The 18,172-nt window shown below is 43.1% G+C and overlaps 1 protein-coding gene across 3 annotated transcripts in view; it reads left to right on the forward strand.

Moving 5' to 3' along the window:
* Positions 1–18,172, forward strand: part of DNM3 (dynamin 3) — a 187,029-nt gene that overhangs the window by 128,793 nt on the left and 40,064 nt on the right. For all 3 annotated transcript variants that reach the window (XM_055724417.1, XM_055724416.1, XM_055724415.1), the window contains exon 16: positions 245–356. In XM_055724417.1, the coding sequence (XP_055580392.1) occupies positions 245–356 (112 nt within the window). The remainder of the gene's footprint in view (positions 1–244; positions 357–18,172) is intronic.

The raw sequence follows: 18,172 nt of genomic DNA on the forward strand, positions 1-18,172 counted from the left end.
TTGATTTTAAGTAGTTTCACGGTGCTTTCAGATGATTATTATTTCTAGAGCTGTGCTGTAGCATTCTAGGATATTTTTAAGTACTCCATGTAATTATTAAACAAGCACCTGTCCCATAAACTCTGTTTTCCAAAACAATTACCAAGTAATTTCTGATCCCAAAGGATTTTTAATTTAAAATGCTGTGTGCATGATACAAGAGTAGTAAAATGCTGGTTTTACAATGTGGTGTTCTTTGTTGTAGGAATGTTTACAAGGATTACCGTTTCCTTGAGCTAGCCTGTGATTCCCAAGAGGAGGTGGATAGCTGGAAGGCATCTCTGCTACGAGCTGGTGTCTATCCTGATAAATCCTCAGTAAGTTAAACAGCTCACTAGTTCTCCAGTAGCCGCTCTCTTTTAAGTCAGAAAAAACCAATCCTGTCATCTGGGAAAACATGATACCTGCAGGTATCTCAGGAGATGGGTAGCCTTTTCACTGTACTCTTCTGTGGCAACTTTGAAATATTCCTAATGCAATATTTTAACATCAGTTTGTATGTCAAACCTCAATATATTAAAAACAAAACAAAGCAACCCACAAAGCAAACCTTCCAAAATGTTTTTCACTGCATCTATGTAGTAAAAAGCAGTGAGGAATTTGGGGTTTCCTGAGCTTCGTTGTTTCTGTAAATGTCTTCTAAGGTAAAGATGTGCTTTGAAGTGTTTATTCCCTCAAGCTCTGCATTACAAAACTGACAGAAGCATTCCAGGCTATCATGTATATTTATTTTACTGATTCATTGCATGGTTTTTTGTGTATGAAACACGTGCTAAACCTTTCCAAAGGCAGTTTTACTCAGCTAATCGTCATGTGGAGCAAATTGAACAGGATACAGTAAAAAAAGCCTCTATTAATTTAACAGAAGTGACAGAAAATCAGGAAATGGAGTATGCCCAACTACCATTTCATATTTTTGCACTTAGTTATTTTGGTATTTAATATCAAGCGAAGGTTTGAGGCGATGTATCCAGAGAGAAGGCTGACTAGCAAAAATACCTGTTGTTTGAGCTTTTGAATGTTTCTGTGATGCATGGTTCACCTTCCTTCACTAAGTCTGCTGGTCCGCTACATTCCTTCAGTGGAAGATCCGTTCTGAGAAATGATGCTTTGATTTTGATGTAATTGGTGCTTCTTCCTGCTTGTTTTGCATGGCAAGGCCAGGTCCCCTGAGGCCAGGGTCTTGTGCTGTCTTCTATCTCTTCATCTTTCTCTTCCTTGTATCTCCCCTATACCTATGATACCTCCATGGCTTCCAGTATAATTCTGCATCTCCTCTGGCTGCTATTTATGCAAACAATCCTCAGCTTTCTCTCTGCAAACCAAGTTTCAAAGCTACCATCGAAGGATAAATCAGAGAATCCTTGAACTGCTGGATTTTCCAATTATCATAGGAATAAACAGGGATGCTGATAATGATTAAAGAACAGTTCAAATACAACTTTAGCAGGAGACCCACCAGGGATCTGAGAATTTAAAAAAAAAAAATAAAAAATTGGTGACTTTTCAGTAGATCAGTTCTTATCTGGGACCATCAGAAGTCATTTTACAAGGGTTAGCTACAAGAGGCTACCTAATTAATTCAGTACTAGGGACAAAATACTGTTGTTTGGGTTTTTTTCTTGCTCAGGTTTTAAAAATGATGTCAAAAAAGCCTGTTGCTGCCTCTGGTTTAATCTTGTTTTCTGTGACATGTTTATTGTATTCATATATCTGTTACTCTATCTTTAAACAAGACAGACTAGTTGGATTTCTAAACTTCTCTCTTCCTGTCTCTCCCTTCCCCCTCAAAATATTTTGTATTTAAAATATGTTTACAAAGAATTCTTGTTCCTGTTTAAACTTGGTCTGTCAAAGGAGTCTTAGAAGATGAGAGACTTCCTTGGAAGGCAGAAGTGGAAAGGAGTCAAAATTCAGTTCTCCTTTGAGCTGGAATTATCTTTACGTTACAAAAAGAGTGAATATTATTGTTCCAAACTCCTGTAGCTTGAAATTCACCCAGCAGTCCCTCAAGCTGTTCAAGAGAGATGCTTGATGCTACTTGAGCCTTGCAAAGCACTTTGTTCCTGCAGGACTAGAGGTCCAAATGTGGACTGCAAGTCTGCCATTAAAGTTTTGAATTTTGCAGAGCAAAAGCTCCAAGACCCAGGGTACCTTAGAAGCTCCAGTGGGACCAAAATAGAAATCAGCAACATTTCGTTAAAATCCTGTGTGTACTCCTCACTTTCACATCTTCCTCTGACAGTATAAAACAGTTTGAGACACACACGCACACACACACACCTTCCAGTCTTTTATTCTCTTTCAAAGATTTGGAGACGGTGGTTTTATGTGTTTTTATGTAAGAGAGACTGCCAGGAAATGGCAGCAACTTGTGTTTACTTCAGTGCTTCCCCACAGCTTTGCAATCCCGGAGTTAAAAAGGCAGAGAGGTGCCCTAGCCCCTTCCCAGACTGACCTCCTCCCTCTTCTTCATGCGCGAGTCACAGCTGGTAACTCTGAGTATCCAAGGCTTTGGCACCAGAAGTAGAAAAACTGCTGCTTAGAAATGAAAAATAGATTAATAGCGCTGTAAACCTGGAGCACGGCAGTGGGGGAGCTGGCCTGCTTTCTGTAACTGCCAGCGCAGCGTGCACAGCCCGGCGTTTGGAAGCTGAGCCCTCTGCTTTCGCGCCCGCTCCGCTGCTCGCCTGCACGGGCGCTGCTCTGAGACCCAGCGCGGTTGCCCCTAGCTGGGTTCCTTCTGCAGGAAAAGCAGGAATTTGTCCCCGAATGAGACAGATTTGTTCTGAATTCTCAGCAGGGGTAAATGGCTCAGCTAAGAATACTAATTTGGGGGTTGGTGTTTTTTCAGTGTTGCTACTTAAAATGGTGTGATTACAGCGGTAATGAGGCTCAGTACTTACTCCCGCTAATATGAAGTCTCTATGACTAATTTAATCCCCTAAGCTAAGTCCAAGGTGGTCGATTCTTAAATTTTCTTCTTGCCTAAACAAGTATAATTAATATATTAAAGATCAAAGGCCAGATGTCACCCCATTCCTCCATTTCCTCACTTCACTCTGCCTGCCTTCCCCGGCCCTCTGCAGATGGGGATGTGCACTCACATTCCTATAGTCGCTCCTTTGTTAATTACCTTTAATCACCCCTCAGTGTTGCTCTATGAGCCCCCGAGTGCTTTTGCAGTTTGCCAAGTCACCTCCTTCCCCCAGGAGATTTGCTTTTGTCAGGACGTGGGCTTTGACAGCCACCCGGATAGCAATGAATCAGTGTTTTTATTTTTCCAACCCATATGCAAGTCAGCTTGCTTGATATAAATCATACTGTGGCCAATTCACTTTGAAATGCGATATCCATTTACCAGCTGACTTTACTGCTGGGTTGCTGGACCGATGCATCCAAAAACCTCCTTTTTTAAAAAATGACTACAACTTTGTGACTCACCTTTCCAGACTGTATTTCTCAACTGTAGGCTGGTGTTTATTTTGACTGACTTCCCACTGTATAACAAACACCGTTGATGCCAGCTTATGGCAAAACTGGCGATTAAAAAAAAAAATAATAAAATAATAGCACAGATGTTTGTCGTAACTTGCTCTGCGCACTTCACCTTGCTAGCACCGTCCGTTCCTTTCCCCCCTCTCCTCTAACGCCATCTCCTCCTTGTTTGTCTTGCTAATCTAGAAGTTCAATATTTGTTTTTAAAAAAGCATTGGGTCGTGAAACTTTCCGTTTGTTGGCACGTCGCAGGGAGTGGCTGCCATGCAAGGGGAAGCAGACACGTTCGGGGGGTTGCTTTGTGTACTGGAAGTTCAGCATTACCAACACATGAAAATCCCTCTGGCTCCTGTCCCATCCCATCCCTAGATCCTTTCAGGCCTCCTTTTCTTCTCCCTTCTGTTAGTGTCCACTGACTTCCCAGGAGCTGCTCCTGATTTCCACTGAAAGACACAAAAGCGGAATCAGAATGTTTGCGTAGAGAGGAAAAATTTGTAAACCAGCATGAATTTACAGCTTTGCTGAACTTTTTAAATTCTTTGTGAATGTCCTGTGCTCCTCTGGAAGCTGCCTAACTCAAGGGTTCAGTGAATGTTCTTTGAGTCAGTTCCTCATTTGGTTTGAGCCGTTTCCAGAACTGCATGACTTAGACTGAACGCATGTAAAAATCAATGTATCTAATATTTCCTTTCTTTTTCCCTCTTCCCTCCTTGCTGCATCCTGCAAAGGGGAACAACAGAGTAAGTTGTTTGTCCTTTTACAAAATTCTTTTGTGTCCTGTCTCAAGGGTTTTGTCAGGAAAATTGCTTTCTCTTTTGGTTCACGGAGCTCTTGCCTGCATACTCTTAACAGCAGACTCCTATTAAAAATGTGGGTGCAAAAGTGTCTTCTAGAAAGCACTTAGTGGTTCTTTGTTTTAATTTTGGGGAAGGAGATGTGTTACATGTTGCTGAGTGTTGTTTTTTTAAGGCAGTTCGGCAAGAATGATACTATAAAACAGGATTGGGACCAAAGATTATGAAGGTATAGTAATAAAGACCTTCTGAGGAAAGGTTACTACAGTCTGATGAAACTCATTACAGCTGGATTTTTTGACCATACATCAAAGCTTGTATTAATGGGCAGTTATAAAAACCCAGCACTAAAGTCTTAAATAACAGATTTGCTGGCGTTGTTGGCTAAGCTGAAGTAGATCAGTGTACTGGCTTTGAAGGTGCCTTAAAATGGATGGAGGAGGGTGGGGTCAACATTTGACTTGGCTTCTAGACCCTTGATGTGTTCCAGCTGGACAGCAGCAGAAGGGTGTGGGGTGTGGAGAGGGAGAACTGAAATATGCATGGTAGGGTTTGGGGTTTTTTTCGAAAGTAAGCAGCACATAAAAAGACAGTTTGGCTGATGTTGATCTGATAAACTAATAATCGAGCGGTTCCCAGGGTTGGGACTTTTTTAATGCTGTTTTTACTGAGCTTAAGAATGGAAATTGCACATCTCGCACTTTGGAATATGATGCAGAGAGAGACTGTCATACCACGGAAAGAATTTATACAGCTTTTGTGCTCCTCCCCCCCCCGCTCCCCCCCTTCCTGTTTTGGCACATTAACCCTTAGAAAGATGTATCGAGAGCATCAAAAGATGCTTCACAGCAAATGTTGAAAGTAGCCCCTGAAATAGCGCCTGTAGCATCTCTTCGTGAGCTCGAAGCATTTCTGGGGTGTTTGGGAAAGACCCAGGTGGGTTTTAAATCATCTGAAGGTTGGGGAATTTTGTCTGCTTTTAATTTTTTGTATTTTTAACCGGGTTTTGATCATTTCTGTCTACATAGTAGCTGGGCTCAGAAGCGCCAAAAATCTTCTGTTTTGTTGGCCTGCCTGAGGAAAGGGTTTGTTGTGGGTGTTGGGTGTAGAGGAGTTGAGAGAAGTGGTGTACTGATGGCATGGGGAGAGGGACTTTACACCGGAGGTGGTATGAAATGTAAATGTTAACTGCGTACACTAAATGGTCAAGTTAATGTTTATGATGTTTCTTTACGATACGCTGACATAAGGCTTTGCTGCTGCAGTGGATGCTGGTCTGATCTCCAGAAACTTAGATGCTCTGCCAAGGGAAATGGGGGTGGACGGGGCACCAAGAAGGCTCTTGGGGCGGGCAGAAACAGGTCTGGAGGTCAGGAGGTGCATGGACCAGCTTTGCTCTCCAGAGACCTGACCTACAGGGCACCCCAGGGACATCGGGACCAGCAGCACCTGACACGGAGTCAGTTGCTAGCATGGGGTGGGATACCCATAGGCAAGCACAGGAGGAACCTGTGAGAGCTGGTGGAGCTCTTAGCTCTCCTTTCACCCTGAGCAAGGGGCAGTCCTTGCTATAGGTTCAGAAACGTTCTCCCTCTGGCCTAGGCTGTTGGCCAGAAGGTAACTCCAGAAGAAACCTCCAGAAAAACATCCTGATCTTTCTCTTGAGCCCAGTTCCTTCCAGGGATTCTTGTATCCTTCCCTGTGTTGTGTGTGTCCCCCCTTCTCTTTCACACAGGTCATTCATGCTGGAGTCTGGAGGTTCCATCATCCCAATTAGACAGACAGAATCAACCTGCAGCTGCCTGCAGGGGCTCAAACCTGACAAACATCTTGAGATTCTGCACCTAGTGGCATGGAAAATGAAATGGGTAAACCTGAGAGATGATAAGGGAGTTTTTGAGAAAGGGTTGGGGGAAGAGAGGAATGGGGGATTGAGGAGGATGATGGTTTCTCAAAGCTGCTTACTTACTGACTTAAGTGCTGCCTTACTGTTCTGGTAGAGATTTGCTGGCTTGCAAGCAGAGCTGTAACCCTCCTAGCAGGGCTACCTGGTGCAGTATTCATACCGTGGATCATGTCATTTGTACATGTGTAAGGAACCCAAACCCACCCGCCCGTTCAGATTGTGGCTGCTTTTATACCTTGGCCTTTAGCTTTTCACTCTTAGATTTACAAAAGTAAAAATAAACATTGGAGTAATGAGTTCCTAAAAAAAAAAAAGGAGGGGGGGCGGGGAAGGGAAGTAAAGAGGGTTTATAATCATCATCATCAGACTACTAATCATTTTTATTTTTACTTTTTATTGTTGCACAGTCATTAACGTAAGTGAGATTTCTCTCATGGTTAAAGATAAATACATCTTCTCAAGCTTTGTTGGATCAAACCTGTGAAAGGGTCGTTTAGAATGAGGTAATGGAGACCCACCTCATTCAGCCAGCACATGTTGGCAAGCCACGTCTTGCTAATACTAAAAGTGCACTCCCCACCACAGCCGTGTGCAGAGGAGCGGGGTTATTGTGCAGGGCGTTGTAGTTTCACTCTGGGTACCAGAGGCAGAGGACCTGAATGCTTCTGGCTGGTTTAATCCACCATTGTGAATTTGTTTCCTCCCCTGTGCATCTTCATCACCCTCATGTAAAAAATAAACAAAAAAATCCCCCTAAACACCCCTCCAGAGCCAGCTGTTTGAAAACGGCAGCAAAACCTGTAACATTCTCATGATATCCATCCTCAGTACGCTTCTGGCATTGTTAGAAGATTAGACAGGTGCTGTGTCTTTACGAAATTTTGCTTCCCAATCCCTAGGCACTCAAGCAGTAAAACAACAACAAAAAAGCCCCCAAACCCCAAAGTGACACTTTTTTGAATATAAAAAATTCACCTTTACCTTGTCATCCTTAATCCCCGAGTTAGCCAATCATTTCTGCTTAATTGGAATGACTAAACACTTTAATGCTGAGCTCAGACTTGAGAAAATGCAACTTGGGAAATAAAAATCTGATTCAATTACTTTTTGTGGTTAAAGTAACTGCAAAGTTCTTCTACTTATTTTGCATTGCTGTGCTTGCTGATACCCTCTACAAAAGAAGTATATAAATCGTATATTCGCATCTCAGTCAGTGGAGTTGTCACAGTGCAGATAATAACTGCACATGTGAGCATTCACTGAATATAAAGTCAGTTAGTGTAATTTAGTTTTAATTTTCTCTTGGGAAAAACAGAATTCCCTTTGAAAGGAGAAGGAAAATACTCTCCCTGCCAGGTCAGTTTGCCTGTTATTCCTTAAAATACTTCTTGGTGACATATTAATTGCTTAGATTCAAGTATTTTTTTCTTCTCTTTTCTTTTCTTTTTGAGTGAGGTTTAGTAAAATGCAGATTCCAGATCAGCTACTTCATTAAGAAGACCAGATGTCCTACTGCCTCTTGAGACAGCCCTGGAAAACGGGAACTTAGTAAAGTCAGGATACTCATTCTACTGATGCATATGACAACAGCTCTCTCAGTTCATCTATTTCACGCTTGCCTACTGACATGTAAATGCAGCTATAGTGCCAGAAGCCATATGGATCCTTGCATTGTAATAAGGCTCCGAGATGCTTTCTTTTTCAATTTCGGCCATGTTTCTGAAGGGTCTTCAGTTACCTCCCAGACACAAACTCTGACTCAGCCAGTTACCCGCTGGGCTGATGCTCTGTGAGTGCCCCAGCCAGGTTCAAACTGAAAGTGGTTCTGCTCTGGGATTGCTAGAGTCCATCTTTGAGTTAAGTTGCTAAACTAGAAAGTAAAGACTTGCTTGGGTTTGTTGCATAGTAGCATTTTGAGAAGCAAACTGTGCTGATATGTCAGAGGGTGAAACGGTATAGACAGAAGTGTACATTGTGCATTCACTGCTTTAACTTTTTTTTTCATTTTTCTTTTTTTTTTTCTTTGTCCTTTTTTTAACTAATGTATTTTAGAAAAGGAAGGCATTGAATTCTAGGAAAAGAAGAATCCACTTCAGTTATGACAAAAATTGGCTTTGGGCCAACTAGGTTTAAAAATAACTTTTAAACGAAGTGTTACATATTTTTTTTTAATTTTTTTTTTAAATGTGGAAAAATGCCATAATTTTATAGACAGTGTTTCAGTCATTGCTTGGAACAGATGAATTGAATTTTACAATGAAGTCACGGTGTAAAAGAGCAGACCCAGTGAGTGAGCGTGCATGCGCACACATGCTGGGTCAGAAGCAATCCAAAATCCAGGGAGGAAAGGAAATGGCAGGCTGCTTTTCAGTCCCTTTCTTGCTGCCTCACTGTTTCAAGCATGTGAAAACACATATCGGATAAAAACTATCGTCTTGTTCTCCTGAATATTTGTGAGTTCAAGCAAGGACTAGGTGTAGCCTCGCTCCCCAAATGTTCCTGGAGAAACGGAGCAACCCTGGCTTGTATTCTTGTAAAAGTAAAAAGAATTGCTGGCATGAGAGAGTTAAAAATGCAGAGGCGGGGGGGAAAGAGATTCATAGTATTGCATCAGTTGCACTGACTGTAACAAGATGCAGGCTAACAGACTGAATGATTTCAAAACCAGTCCCAGCGAAGCTGGTAACTGCCTATCAGGGGTCGGGGGTTCAATAGCTGTCACAGGGTTTTACATTTCTGCTGTTAAATGGGACTGCTGACATTAAACAAGCTCCAGGAAATTTAGAAACGAGCAAACATTTTTTTTATTTCTGTAATGTATTCATGGTGGGCTCTTTACGTTGCTTTTGGCAAGGCATCTGCATATTGAAAATATTTTTAAATTCTTCATTCTTTATGGTGCAGCTAATTTTTGCACCACTTCCACTCTGGTGAAGGATTTCCTTGAAGCTCTACAGAAAGGTGAAATCTCTCTGGTGGTGAAGTTTCAGATCATGGAGTGTGAGTGTCAGCCCTGTTCTGGACATCCAGTGAGGTTTGCCCGCGGGAAGGCGGTGGAGGCAGCCAGCCTCTAAGGATGCTTTCCCAGCCGTGGTCCATTAGCGCCAAGGGCTGGCCGATGGGGAGGAAGGTGCTTCTGGATGGTGCTGCACCAACTGCTGCCACAGAGGTCCCTTGGACCCAAGGCTGGTACCTGCAGCTGGAGTCCCTGTGTCCCAGGTCTTGTAATAGCTGCCGTCAGGAGGGTCTGATTGCCCCTTGAGCGCGACGCTGTGGGGTCACCCATGGTGGGGACCAAACAGAAGGGGAAGCTGGCTCATAAGTATCCCAAGGCTTTGGGACAATCCTAAAATATCCTTCTTGTCTTCCAAGTCAGTAAATGCACAAAAACCTACTCCCAAGTAGTAATTGGGAGTAAATAAAAATTTGAAGGATTTTTTTTCCTGCCAAAAATGTCACCAGGCTCACCCTTCCATAGCATTTACAGTGTGACAGGAAATGTAGTCATTGGACACGAGGGTGGAGGGCAGCTGGTGAGCGGCCAGATACTTCTTTTCTCTCATTTACAAGGGAAAACAAGATGATCAGGAGAAGCTGAGTGAGGAGATGAAGACATGGACTCCTGAATCTGACCAGAAGACCTTTTATTAGTCCAAAACCCATGCTTATATATTCTCGTTTGCTGTTCACGCACAACATACTAAAATATCATTGGTTAATCAATACTGTTCACATGCTTCTTGGCTACATATAATTGGTTAATTACTAATCTACAAACACACCGAACTTCTTGCATTTTTTTTTCTCTCTTCTTTCTTATCTCTGTGAGTTTCGTGTTCTCAGCCGGCCACCGAGACGTGGCATTGCTCATCCGCTCCAGCTTTGCTTCATATCCCATTTTTCTTCTGGGCGTTCAGCCAACCTTATCTTACTTACTTTCTTCTTTAGCCTTCAAGGTCTTTCACAGGCATCGTGGCCTCCAGCACTTGCTATAAAGCTCTCTACAGCCGAGTGCTGTTTTTCCTGACTCTGTTTTGGACAAAAACTAAGATATACAATATCTAGTCTGATACGTATTTCATCATGGATTTCTCTAGCCTTTCCTACCTGTCTTTTTTTGGGGGGGGTGGTGTGTGCGTGTGATAGGTTTATAATTACTTTCCATATGCCCGGTCAGACTCAAGTCCCATGTTCTGTGTAAAATCCTCCATTCTGGAGCTGCGTTCTCTGCTCGTGTAACTCTCCTGTCATGACACCACGTGCTCCTGTTCCATGGTCACCCCTCAGCTCCTGTCCCGCCTGTTTCCCAGCTCCACTGTGGCCTTGGTGGACTGATGCCTTCCCTGTCCTCCTCTCTTTGTTGTGTTGTACGACACTTGATATATTGAGTGCACGGATTCTGGAGAACTGGGATTTCCCACTAGGAAGAGCTGGCTATGGACATTTCAGGGTGTTTGATCAGTGCAATTCTTTGGTGACTTTCATACCCTTGTTCCTGAACACCCTGTTCCTGCAGCTGAGAAACAAGTGGTCTTACTCTGTTTCCTTCACATTCTTTCTCTTTTAAACTCAGCCTCTGCTTTGCTGCTTTTATAATCAAGTTATTTGTAACTTAAAGAGAGAATTAGGTGTCATTGAATGTGCCAGTAAGTTCAAATGATATATGTTAAATAATTCGGGCAGGTGTAAGCTGTGTGGCTGGTGAAAAAGAAGTTACCGTGAGCTGTTACACCAAGCGTCAGGCCCATATCAGACCCCTTAAACAGCAGATACTCAAACTTTCTGGTTACATTTGTTGCACAGTATTGTCTGGACCTGTTGGACAGCCGGGGTTTCTGTACCCGTGGCGGGATACCCAAGGGCGTTCAGGGATGTCGGCTAAAGAAAGTAACCCAGAGCGTGGGAGATGAAGTCGATGAGAAAAAATTAGTCCTATGCCTACGTAATTTGGCATTCAGTTGTACTTCCGTGGTTTAAAGCTCTGCTTGATTTGCAGACTGAGGTATTTTCCAGTGGAAGTGGGAACCCCTGTGTAACGACTAGAAGCCTTTCCAGTCGCAGGCCCGTTGTCCCTAGCTGTGTTCAGCAAGCGCTGTGTAGGAGTAAGTCTGTAGTTGCCTAGGACCACAGTCTGGAAACAACCGCTGTACCATAATGCTAAGTTATAGTTATTAAATAGGATTTGGCTGATTCCATTAGCAAATTCCCAGAAGCACTGTGAGCAAGACTGTCCTTATCCCTGCTGCGAGGGCAGTGAACAGAATGGCAGAGCCCAGCCTTTTATTTTCTATTCACTCTGGCAGCTGCATACAGTCAGGCATCCTCAGATAGCTCCATCTCTTCCGTATCACCGGCAACCCAAGCTGGGGCTGCCACCGCTCAGGAGATGTGGCGCGTTCGTGCCCGCTCTGCGCAGCGAGGAGCTCGGTGGAGCTCGGTGGGCATAGCTCCTTGGCGTTCCTCAGCTGAAGGCTTCGGTGTCGGTAATGTTGGCTCTACGGCCGACACCGCCAGCAGGCAGCCTCAAATGTGTTGGTGCCCGGAGCTGTGGCATTGTGCATGAACCAGATTTGGTGTATTTATAAGCAGGCCAATATATAGCTCTGTGTGTACGTACAAGTAACCGATGCCCTATGCAAAGGTAAATTCTTACCCTCATTTGTAGGACTTCTTTACTTACAGAGCAATGGCTTCTGGTTAAGGGCTCACTGCTGATTGAAATGTTACACCTAAGGGAGACAGTGAGAACAAAATACAGCATTGCCTGCAGTTCTGAACACTGTCCGTGTTGCCCTTGAAATGGTGAAAATCAAGGCTCATTTAGGAATCTTGACCTTCACCTGTCTTCAGTAGTTCGAAAACATCAGCTCTCTATGTGTGCTCTTTGTTCTGTACTGCTCAGCAGGAGATACCTCTTAACCTGGGAAGTGAATGCGTAGGCTCAGAAATGGTTTGACTGCAACCAGTCCAGGTTGTGGAAGGACTGGAAGATGGGCACGGTGAAGTCAATGGCATCAACTTCCAGGGAGCTGGAATTTCACCCGCTGTGAGTGGGTGTGTTGTCCTTAGTGGTGTATGTTTTTAGGGGACTGTTGTTTTTTTCCATGCTTTCTGTAGTCTGATTAGTCTTCTGCTAAAATGAAGTTCTCCTTTCGTAGAACCAGTCCTGGCATTGACTGACTGGGGCTGTGATTTCTGCCCCATGTCGTCTTTCTTTTATTTAGTTCCATCTTATTTGTACAGTTTCTTTTGTCAGCCACAGCATGATGCCTTTCCAGCAGCTGGTTTTAATACTGTGAATAGATACTATTTGTCTAGAAGCTGCAGTTGTGGACCAGGATCCCATTTTACAAATTTTGAGTAAAAAGATGGTTCCTTACTATCAAAGAACGACATGAGAGAACCGATGGATAATTATGGAACAGTGTCCTGTCTGTGTTTTTTGTTAAAGGCTTGTCACTAGCCACTGAGTGCTTCTGGAAACAGAGGGTCTGAAGGCAAGCTACCTGTTTGTCACTGCTCTGACTAGCAGAGGATGTGGGATTTGGGGTTATTTTGTTAGTAATGATTTCTGTAAAGAAGGAGCATGATTTCTTTCACAGGAGTTCTCCCCCTCAAGTCTGAGAAGGCAGCATTACGAGTGGTTTGGAGCAGGTTTGGAGAGACATCTTCATCTTCCCTTCTTTAAAAATACCTCGCTCCAACATCTTTCGAGCACACGGTGATTTCTTTCTGCCTGTCTTTTAAGAACAAATGGTGATTAATCCTCCTGTTCTGTTTCTTTACCAGACTGTCTTCAATTCATCTCTAAAATTTGACACTAGCTCATTTGAGTGTCCATGCTTACCCGCTTGGAAGCATCTCAGCTTAGAGTATGATTGGAAATTTGCTCAAGTGGTTTTGTTGGGTCGGTTGTTCAAGTGATTTAAAATCAGTAATTCTTGTGAACTCGCCTGGATGTAAGCAGGCCTATGAAGTTCTCATCCTTTTGTTTCAGAGGATTTTACCCAAGACAGTGAGTGTGTGTGTATGTGTTTCAAAGAACCCTGGTGTCTTTGCTCTGGGTACGCTGCATGGGTTTCCCTTAGTGTATACAAGTATCAACATTTTCCCATCAAACCTCAGATCTTTTCTGATGGCATCCTGCTGGGGAATTGCATGTATTTTTAGAGATCTGTGTCTAGAATGGTCTGTGATTATTCCTTCCAAGTCTGGATCTCTTGACTGTGGTCTGCTTCACTCTCCCTTCGTAGACAGTGGGTCGATGGAAGCAGAAGCTCATCTGTCCTCAGTGCCAGATTCCTTGGTAACTGTTTGGTAGGTAGCAGGTGAGCAACCTGACAGTAAAGCAAAGCAACTCAAATTTGCAATAGAGTACTTAGACACACATCTTTTCTCTGTAAGGCTCAGGCACGTTGCCACTCCATGAAAGATAAAAGGATGCAGCACTTCTCAGTGTGACCTGTTCCTCTTTCATACGTTGCTGGGTTTTCAGGCAAAGTCATTCCTGTCTGTGCTCTTTCTAGTTGAATCTTCCATTTCGGATGTTGGAATGGTTTGCCTGACCTGAAAGATGCTCCTGTTTTAAAGCAGTTACTTACATCTTACTTGCAGCTGCGTTTTTTTCTGAGGAGCTCTTGCTTCTTCAGTATTGGTGGCCTTTATTCTACTCTTTCATAGCTTTTCTAAAAAATATATTTCATCATATATAGAAGAGCATTAAGCTGTTTACCAGAGTTTACAGACAGTCACAAATACCTGAAAGATTGTCACAAATACCCCATTCCTTCCAAATTCAATCCCCAACTGACAATGGAAAATCACAGTTCAAATATCAATGATGCTTTTGTTGCCAAGCATTTTGGTAAAAACACTACTTTACTATGGTAACTCCACAGTCCCTTGGGAATCACTCTTCAATGCTTTCAACCTTCAGTTTTTTTCCTTGACAAGTTTCTGGCTATATCCTGGAGAATTTCTGGAGTCTGCTATGGATCTACAGCAGCTTAAAATAGGGGGAGCAGCATAAACTAAAACACATTATGTTCGGTATGAAAAGGAGTAACGTTGGGCAAGGGAGGTTTCCTGTGCAAATTAAAATGTCTGCATTCACACTTAACAAGCTAAAAAATTCATTAGAGCGTGAGGTAGCATCACTAAGAAGTTGCTACCACATTTCCACTCTGCCCTCCTGGACATCTGCAAAAAACGAGGTGGTTTTGCTACAGAACGTAAGCTCTGCTTGACACAGAATGCTTTTGTTAATATTTTTACCTGGAATCTCCCACAGCAGAGTATTTTAGTCAGTCCAAGCTCAGGCATCACGGTGTTCAGATCTGGTCGTTTGTTTGGAAACCAATTTCTCTTATTTTTTTATGAACTTACTTTATTGCGTTTAAAGTCTCTTTGCTGGAAGATAAGCTTAGAAACACACAACATGCTTCCAAAATGTTATGCTAATTAAATAAAAAAAAAAAAGAAAAGAAAAAAAACCCAAACCCTGACCCTCATAGCTAAAGAAGTTATACATTGCAAGTTATATCCACCCCTTCTTTGGACAGTACTATTTCTTGCACAGCCTGCTGTGTGTCTGGTAACATATTCCAGAGAGGCTGTGCGTGCAGCGAGTTTTTTGTTCCATTTCTTTGGGTGTAGTACAGCAGGATATTTGCATCCGTAGCATTTAGTTATAAAAGATGCAAAATGTCTTGACATCCAGGCATTTATCTACCTTGAGACTCCGACTGCAGGTAGTCAACAGAGAAGCACTCTGCAATGCCGTAAAAAAAAGGATTCTGTTCGCGTGTCTTCCCAGTTTGCACTGGACATGTCATGCAAGAGTCAGACTATGAGGCAGACTTTGCGAGCAGCCACAGCACTTCTTACCGGTTTTTGGGTTTCCCGAAAAGAACTGTGCTCAGTAGGTTGTTCTGCTGCCAAAGGTTTTATCATGTGGACTGAGTATTGTAACGGAACAGACAACACCATCTTCATGTTTTTTTAGACATGTTATTTACTGGGGTTTCCCTGAAGAAAGCTAAGGGATTCTTTCCTCATGAGTCACTAACCAAGTGATTGTTTTTATATAAACTTTCCTTCAGCTGGTTAGAGTTGGAACACGGTGTCTTCTGCTCCTTCTGGGGCCTGACTTTTCTCTTAATTTCTTTTAATAGTTGTTCCTGCAGCCAACAGGGTGGTTTGAACCTGGTGGCCTTCCCCTGCACCCTCCGAATTCCATAGTCCTGACAACGGCTGGTCCAGCTGGCAGAAGCGCTGGTGGCACTCGCTGTGTCGCTGTGGGATTCCACTCTGGGCTTTCTACCTTGTGGTGCTTTTTCAGCTCTGCACCTTACTGGCGGCTTAGGGAGAACGTGTCGTTGATGAGAGCCAAACTGGAGTTTGCATTTTATGTGCTGAAATAAAAAGTTGATATTTGACTTCAGCGGCATAAAGGTTAAAAGCTGTTAAGTGCTGTGTTTCCATAATGGAGATCACTAAAGCTGGAAAGGCACATGCCTTCTCTTACGGACCCCTGAATCCTTTCCTACCCTCTTTCGGTGGCTGCAGTGGAGTTGCCTTTTGCCGGTGGAGTGGTGCAGAGTCACTTTTAACTACCTCCTTCCACTGCTTTTGGTTGCAAGCCCAAGTGATGGCGCCAGGGGCTGAGCCTCAGGGAGATCTCTGGGCAAGTCCTGCCTGTGTCAGCCAACCTTGCAGGCAGATGCTCTACAGCCTGCTGCGCTTCCTTGTGGTGGTTTGGGTTTGGGTTTTTTTTTCATTGCATTTTATTTTTTTTTAGCCTGAGACAGAGACTAGGTTAAAATCTAGTAACTCTGTAATGTCCTTGTATGTGTGAAATTCTAGGTTATGGTCAGCACCTTCCCTTCCGCTCCCTGACCTCACTTTGGCTATTTATACTCTGCATGTACACATATGTAATTCTATGTATGTTTAACTTCACAGGTAACATCTTCTGTACATACAGATTTGTTAAAATGCATGGCATTATTTTAAGCCAAGAAGTATGCAGAGCTCTTTGAGTCATTTTCATAATCCAGGGTTGGATTTCTTTATTTTTACAGGAAGAGGAATGGTTTAGCTGGAATGAAAATGTTCATTCCACTGCATCATTAGCTACAGGCAATCTTCAGTTGGAGCCTAGCTCATTTTTCATGCTAAAGCTCTAGTAGTTTGACTATTAATCAATATGTAGGATGAATTTCTGGGGCTGAGAGAGCTTGTCTTCATGCCTGTAATTTAAACTCAACTCTTTTTTTTTGGTTGTTTTTTGTCTTGTGAAAGGAAGATAGCCAGAAAATAAATTATATTTTAAAGAGTTCACCTCCCTCTCACCCTCTTCTACCATTTCCTTTCTGATAAACACCCCAAAATTTTTCACTGAACAGATACGGAGATGTAGCTGGAGTAGCAGATCCTCAAATGTGTCATTTGATCCTCCAGTAATTCTAAAGCAACGTTCTGTTTGATGAGACTTGTCACTGACACGAGGATTATCTCAGGTATTGTACTTGGTACTGACAGTCCAGTCCAACTTGCTTTTATAATTTTAAATGTTAATTTTAGGGTCTCCAATAAAGGTTTTCTTTCCTATGTACAAGCCCATAGGAGGTGATGATTCACGTGACTGATCCTCCAGTCTGGAGGTCAGGAATGGGAAAATCATGCTTGGAAGGGCAGGAATTGTTTCTTTACACCGTGTCCCTACTCTAGTCTGACCAGGCTCCCTAAATTGCTCTGCACAGACCTCTGGAACATGCATGAGAGAGAACATCAAGAGAGCCGTATAGTCAATATAAGATGGAACATATGGAACACGAAGAGAGCCATATAGCCCACAAAAGCTGCAGAGCTATTTCAGTTTAACTGTCTAGGGCTCTCAAACCCTGTGGAAGCTGGAAAGCAGTTTCAGTGCTATTGTGATAAAATCCTTTTGTTCTGGCTGTGCAGGTTCATTTGCCTCTTAAGGAAATAGCGCAGCAACCCTGGAAACAAGGGGAATGTATGTGAAGGCAGGCACGCAGCCTGCGCCATCGGTCATCCCAACCAGATCCCACCAGTACAGTACAAGATGGTGTTCCCTCCACTGGACCTGCAGTGCTCATAATGGAGACTACCAATGCCTTTGGTCTTTTGATGGCCACGTTATACCAGCATCTCAGAATTATCCAATGCTTAGTTAGAGGTGTTTGGGCTTTCTTTTCCTTTGTTATTGCCAGCTGATGGGCTCCCAGTCCAGAACAGCAGCTGTCATTACTCTGTCAATCAGCATATAACTGTTATTATATCCTGCTTCTGTTTTTCCAATCCCTGAAGTTACCCGTGTCTTCCAGGACACTGCTCAGTCCCCTGCTGTGCTGACAGTACCTCAGGATTTTGCATTATGGGCGGAAACAAATTTAACTGGCAAGTTCAGACTATTTTATTTCAGTAAGACAAATCCATCGGACACTTTGATGGTGAAATCTTTCAAGGCTACTGATTCTTTTTCCCATGTTGTCATTTATTTATGTGTTAGACAGTATTTTTTACTGTACCATTGTTTCATTAATAGTCATCTTTATAAACTTAATTGCCAGTCTCCTAAGGGTATCACTTTGCTGAACCAAAGATCTGTCAAGTTTCCCTTAACTGTAAAATCAGTTAGCTTACTGAGTCTGGCATGCTCTGTCATCTTTCTTTCTGTTTTTTTTTTTTTTTTTTAAATTAAAGTCTTTCTTTACAGACATGTTCAAAAGCCTTGCATACAGTCATGGTTCAGCTCACAATGCTGTATTTGCATTGCTTTTCTTCCCACGCTGTGGAGTGCGGGCGCTGCGCTGGCTGTTCCCCAGATCCAGGTACCCCGCTGGTCCCTGCCGTGCCTCTGTGCCCGCACGTGGGCAGCAGCAGCAGCTGTTGGGGTGCTGGGAGCTGA

Source organism: Falco cherrug, chromosome 12 (assembly GCF_023634085.1).
Source record: "Falco cherrug isolate bFalChe1 chromosome 12, bFalChe1.pri, whole genome shotgun sequence".
Taxonomy (NCBI): domain Eukaryota; kingdom Metazoa; phylum Chordata; class Aves; order Falconiformes; family Falconidae; genus Falco; species Falco cherrug.